The sequence below is a fragment of the Ictidomys tridecemlineatus genome, chromosome 5 (assembly GCF_052094955.1).
Source record: "Ictidomys tridecemlineatus isolate mIctTri1 chromosome 5, mIctTri1.hap1, whole genome shotgun sequence".
Taxonomy (NCBI): Eukaryota; Metazoa; Chordata; class Mammalia; order Rodentia; family Sciuridae; genus Ictidomys; species Ictidomys tridecemlineatus.
The window spans coordinates 149,173,136-149,179,135 of NC_135481.1; the positions used below are offsets into that span (position 1 = coordinate 149,173,136).

The following is a 6,000-nucleotide window of genomic DNA, read 5'->3' on the forward strand; positions in this document are numbered from 1 at the left end:
ACTTCAACAAGATAATGGAAACATGTAGGAATGGGGATTAAGTCATTCAAAGGGCAGTCAAGCTCTTTGACCTTGTTTCTCAATACTTCCTCCTTTAAAAGGAAGGAAAGAGCTGTATATGCTAGTCCCATTACAATATCTAATGCTTGAAAACATAAAAGAGCAGTACTGGATTTAAAAGCTGAAGTTACAAAGGCATTTAAAACAGAAAAAAAAAAACAAAGAAAAAGAAAAAAAAACATAACAAAACCCCCAGCAACTATTATAGCCTTGTTCAGTACTGACTGATCTAAAAGTTCATTCTCAAAACATTCGAGCTCTAAAATCATTCCTGACACTGGCTTGTTTTTGTGGCCTGATGAACTCCAGTGTTTCCTATATTTCACACATAAAGTTTCCACCAAATCCCTTTACTGAGTGTACATCCCTCTCCTACTTTAAATTCACTCCACTACAAATCTGATTCTAACCATGCCGGCCATTCCAAAATCATCTCCTTTCTAAAGACTGCTTTGGCTAATCCCTTTGTTAATCCTTAACATGACTACAGCCACTTTTATGACTCATTTAGCCAACTAGGCTTCAGTTACTGGATAACATGCATGTACCATAATTGATGAGCTAAAGAACGCGGGAATGCTACCTTCCACGAAATCTATCATGGGAAATGATTTTTTTTTTCTCCAAGGCTCTTTTTCTCTCTGCTTTTCAGACTGGTGTGGTCAAGTGCACAGTGGGCACCCCCTTTCGTTCACCGGAGTGCCTTCAACTGTGAAATCTAGAAGTATGCTATGGAAAATCTCTAGCCAGATTAACTTATATGAGCTCTAGCTGTGCAAGAGCAAATGTGCTCATTTTAGAGAATCAAATTATAACCTCGCTTGCCACCACTACCACAGGTTCTGGGCTATGAATTTTCCTACAACCTACAACCTACAACCTCAAGAGACAGACGCATTTAGTCAGGCCCATTTAACAAAGGAGGAGGCTTGGACACGGAAAGCTTAAGTGCCTTGCAAAAGGTTAGGACGAGGCACACCCGCAGAGTCATCCTAGTCCATCCGACCCCAGAGCAGGGCTCCCGAGCCTTGTGCTCGCTATCCCGCCGCCCATGACATCAGCTGCCAATGTCGGTCATCTCCTGAGAAGAACACCTGGATCCCCCAAGAAGTGTGGGAGCCTCGAGTCTAGACAAGGGCAGGAGCCACTGAACAGGTAATGTGGCGCACCTGGATGCAGAATGCGGGAGGTTGTACCCAGAAAGAAAGGGCTCACCTGTAGGCAGCCACAGCGCGGGTCTGCAGGTATTTCTGGGCAGTCATAACTCCCACGAAGAGAAAGTTCCTGTCGCGCGGGCCACCATCCGGGGCAGAGCCGGGCAGCCACAGCTGCGCCCCCCGCGCATTGCCGCGCACTCCACCGGCCTGGGACGCTGCTGCCGCCGCCGCCGCTTGCCCGGGCCGGCAGCCCTCGAGGCTGGTGCGGCGCCGCGGACCCGCTCGCTTCAGCTCCGAAGCACGGGGCAGGACAAGCCGCGAGGCCAGCACGAAGCCCAGCACGAGCCCGAGCAGCACGCTGAGCCAGGCGCGCCGGCCGCGCGCGGCCATTCCCGCGCCACTCCGCCCGCAGGGCCGCTGCCGCCGCCGAGGCTCCCCGCGCCCTCAGCCCGCCGCCCCCGCCTGCGGAGGCCAGCCCGTCCTAGCGCCGCGAGGCCCAGCCCGGGCAGCGCCGCGGCCGCCGCGGGCCCGCCGCGCCCATCGCGGCCCCCGAGCCGCCCGCAGGCCCCGCGCCGGCGCTTTGTTCCGCACGCCCGCCCCCACCGCCGCGGCCTGCGCCTTTAAGAGGGGACCATGCCCGGAGCGCGCCGGCGGCGGCTCGGGAGCTAGGCGGCGGCGGCTCCTCCCGCTCGCGCGCGGAGGCGCGGGGCCAGCGCGACGGCGATAGCAGTGGCAGCCGGGCCAGAGCCCCTGTCCCGCCCAGCTCTCGTCCTCTGGCTGGCTCTGCTGGGATTGTGCTGCGCCCGCCCTTGTCCTCTTCGTGGCCGACGCCGCCGTCGCAGCTGCACATCCTCCGGCTTAACTCGCCATTGCAACAGAAGCCCCTCACGTCACGCACAGCGCGTTATGAAGCGGCTCCGGCGGCTGCGAACCGTGGCCCCTCTCGGGATCCGTCCGCGCCGAGCGATTGGCGCAAAAGTGAATGGGGGGCGGTTCACGTGGCCAAAGTTTGATCAAAAAAAAAAAAATTAAAAAAGCCCACGTGCCCCGCCCGCCGGTGCGGTTTGCGGCCGGGCGGAGGGGGCGTGGGGCCGCGTCTGCCCTAGAGCTGCAGGCCTATTCAAACGCCGGCTCCAGCAGCCCGTTATCCGCGCCGGCGGCCACGCCCCCGCCGGCCCGCAGGCTGACTGCGCCGGGTGGGAGAACTCGCCTCCGTGGGCGCCACCGCGGGCAGTCCCTCTGCGCACCTGGACGTCGCTAATGGACATCTCCCGGGCGAGTTTTGCAGAAGGGGCTTCTTGGCCCCAAACTACACGAACCGCACGTTCCTCGCTCCTACACTGTCCTCGGATAAACCCCACTGCCGCGCCCTGCCCGTCAGCCCGGCTGACCTCCCTGCTCCTTTGCCTGCGTCGCCCCATCCACACTGTATCTTTGTTCCCGCCGTCCTGTGGGCAGGAACCGGCACGTATAGAATCAACAGCTGGGGAGCCGTTTGGGACGTGCAGGCTGGGAGAGTTAACCATGAATTCAGTTACCTTGAAGGAAAGAAGGAAGGGAGGGAGGAAGGAAGGAGCCACACTTTATGCGCAAGCTCTTCATACAGTACTATCATTTAGTAGATGTTGAAGAAAAGGCAGAAGATGTTAATACTCTGGGCAACAAACCACTACTATTATTTGTAGTCTATGTGGGCAGATAGCTGATTAGTATCGTTCATCTGAGTCTTTGTTAATATTTTAATAGTTAATCTACAAAAAGGGTCCTGGATTTCTGAAGACAGGTTTTGGGGTACCTGCTCCTCTACGCTAGACTTTAAATTTTATACATTTCCTTTATGAAAACTCAGTTAAAGCAACAAACTGAGAACGTGACAATTCAACAAATGTTTGTAAGTATCAGTACTTAGTCGCCAATATATTATCGGGATTTCATGATGAAATTCTCTAAGAGCAAAGTATTTTTTTTAATATCTTTATTTTGTTTTTTATGTGGCGCTGAGGATCAAACCCAGTGCTTCACGTATGCTAGGCAAGCATTCTATAAGCCACAACCCCAGCCCCAAGAGCAAAGTATTTCTTGGGCCTGAGGGGCTCTCATTTAATTAAGTGAACCCAGCAATTCGAGACAGAAACTAAGCATATTTGGGGATAATCATTGAGTCTCTCTTCATTACTAATAAGACCAAATAACTGAGATATTAACATAGTTTAAAATACCAAGCTATGAGAAATGCAGGCACTTTCTTTTTAACCGAATGGTGGTCGCTCTTGTTTCTTCTTTGGAGTACTACTACTTTCTTAGACTTCTGTGATTTATGTCAAAAATAGTTCATTACTCACTTCCCCACCCTCCCTCCCAAGAAGTGATCCACATCCAAAAATAAAATACAATTATGCAGTGAATACAGGATTCCAGCAATGGTCTTGAGAAAAATACAGAACATACAACCATGAATTACAGGCTCAAAAACCATCGAAAGAGGTTTCCAGTAAGCCCATAGACCACAAATGCTGAGGAGTCACCAGAGCCCCCCAAATTCAGCAACAGCCCCATAATTCAAAATGATTTAAGTAAGACATAAATATGGCAAGTTGCAGGCCTGTAGACATTCAATTTCATGACCTAGTCAATGGCTTCATAACCTGCTTTGGACATGTCTTTATTTCCTCTCCTAAACTAAAATCCAATAAAAAGTACAGAAACGTGAAGGGAATAATATTTTGTCTTCCACAACTTCCCAATTCCTAGAAATCCCTGGATTCCTAGGTGCACATTCGGCCTCACCTACAGGTTCAATAGTGGAGGCCTTGGAAGCTCCTCACAAGTCTCTTCACATTAACTTATTTTTAAAGATAGGGAGAAAACTGGTTGTTAAGATTTTGTAGGTGTGTCACCACAGTACATTAAGTGTAATGATGTTTGTTGGGTTCTTGATTAACAGCACTGGGAACCTTTTTTGTTATTTTGGGGGTCATTGACCGCAAAATAGGAGTGGAGTTAACCACAATCAGATACAGGCCCACATGCAAGGGAAACCTGAACTGTGAGCATATTCCATGAAAAGTCCTAATGGCACCTGAGAGGCGGCTGGCTGATGCTGGATGGGGGGATCAGGAGCCTGGGATGGGCTCTGACTTCTAAACAGAGTCCCATTTAACCAAGTTCAAAGAGTTTCAGGGTCTGACAGTCTCCTTTTCTTTAAATGGATCTTTCCAACAGATCCAGTTAAAGTCTCCTGGTAGTGAGTCTAGACTGATATTGAGAAATTCATTTTAAAATGTTGGATCATCTACTTCCTTTCTGTTTGCATGTCTGTGATTCTCTGACACATAATTAAAATTCACCTCTACCTACATGACGGAACATTTTCTCACAAATTGCAACTTTGTTCCCGCACGAAATACATTTTTTCCCCCTGCTGCTAATACATTGAATGCCTGTTGCAGGTATAACATTTCGTGTAATTTGCAGCAATTTCTTGGAAACTCTTGGTAAATACCTCAATTGTTTATTGGCAGCAAGCCTTGAACAACTGACAGAGTTCCCTGTAAGGGCTTCTTGAAAAACTCAGTGTCTGGACTTGAGCCTCAAAAGAGGGTCCCTGGAAAAAAATGGTAATTTTTTTAAAAAAAAACTTTTAGAACTGCCTCTTTTAAGAAACAGTGAATTCTGAGAGTTGTAATAATCCATCCTTTCAGAAGGTTCTCTTCACTGCCTGCAAAGATTATCTATAATGACCATTTTACTAATATTACCACTTAACTTCTATTAACCCAATAAAATTTTGCTTCATTATTAACATTGCTATTAAATTGTCGGGCAAGATCCTCATTACCTTTTTAATTTTTTCAATTTTTCCTTCTAGTTGCAGCATTTCTAGTCAGAGATACGAAAGGGCAAGTGATTATGGGTTTTACTCTGGCTTCTCTCTCTGGAACATTCTTCAGTGTTTCATGCTTCCTTGTTCTGCCTATCTTTGTGCATCATCAGTGTGTTTCTCACACAAGTATGTGTGCATGTGCACATTTATATTAGGACAGAGCCTGAAAGAAAAAATTGAGCACAATTCTGCACATTGGCTGGGTGAGATGTAATCTTACTAACTAGAAACGGCTGCCGCCAGCACAGGCACTCTTGGGAAACAACCTAAACGTTCTTTGGGAGATAACCTCCTTCCAGTGGCCGAGAACAATTTGCTTCTAGCCTAGGACTTAATCCTTATGTCACAAAGAAGTTTGACTTTCCCATCTGTTGCCAAGAAATGCCATTAATCTTTACAGCAGGGTCAGAATTTCTGCAGCTGGAGGGTTTGCACAAAGACATAGCTTTCATCCACAGGAAGGACACCCCCCCTTCACACCTGAACCCTGGTGCTGGTCAGCTGGCCAGCATGGCCATCTAAGGGCTAACCACAGTCGGGGTCAGGTCTTGCAGAGACATTCCAGATGTGTAGCTCAAACCCTCTTTGTTTTACTCAAAGCTTAATGAAGCATCAAATCACTTTGAATTCAAGCTGCAGAAGAAGGTTTAAGCTACTAATTGAGACAGCAGTAATTCAAATACACAAACACCTAAAGCAAAATGCAAGGATAAAAGAACATTTCATCATAGCACCCATTAAATCACCCCCCAGTGCTTCCCTGATCCTTTGCACACCCTCTTATTCCGATATCATGCCAGCACTAGGGTCATAAATACTCTTATCACTCATCTAATGGTTGATAAGGGCTGTTAGCCAGCCTGGCAATGAAGGGCTCTCTGGGAATTCACACTAAGAAAG

The 6,000-nt window shown here is 48.3% G+C and overlaps 1 protein-coding gene across 1 annotated transcript in view; it reads right to left on the reverse strand.

The window, feature by feature from the left end:
* Chsy1 (chondroitin sulfate synthase 1) overlaps window positions 1–1,684 on the reverse strand; it is a 72,256-nt gene extending 70,572 nt beyond the window's left edge. The window contains exon 1 of the mRNA XM_005320081.4: window positions 1,276–1,684. Within this exon, the coding sequence (XP_005320138.2) occupies window positions 1,276–1,607 (332 nt within the window). The 5' untranslated portion in view covers window positions 1,608–1,684. The remainder of the gene's footprint in view (window positions 1–1,275) is intronic.
* Between the last annotated feature and the right edge of the window lie 4,316 nt (window positions 1,685–6,000).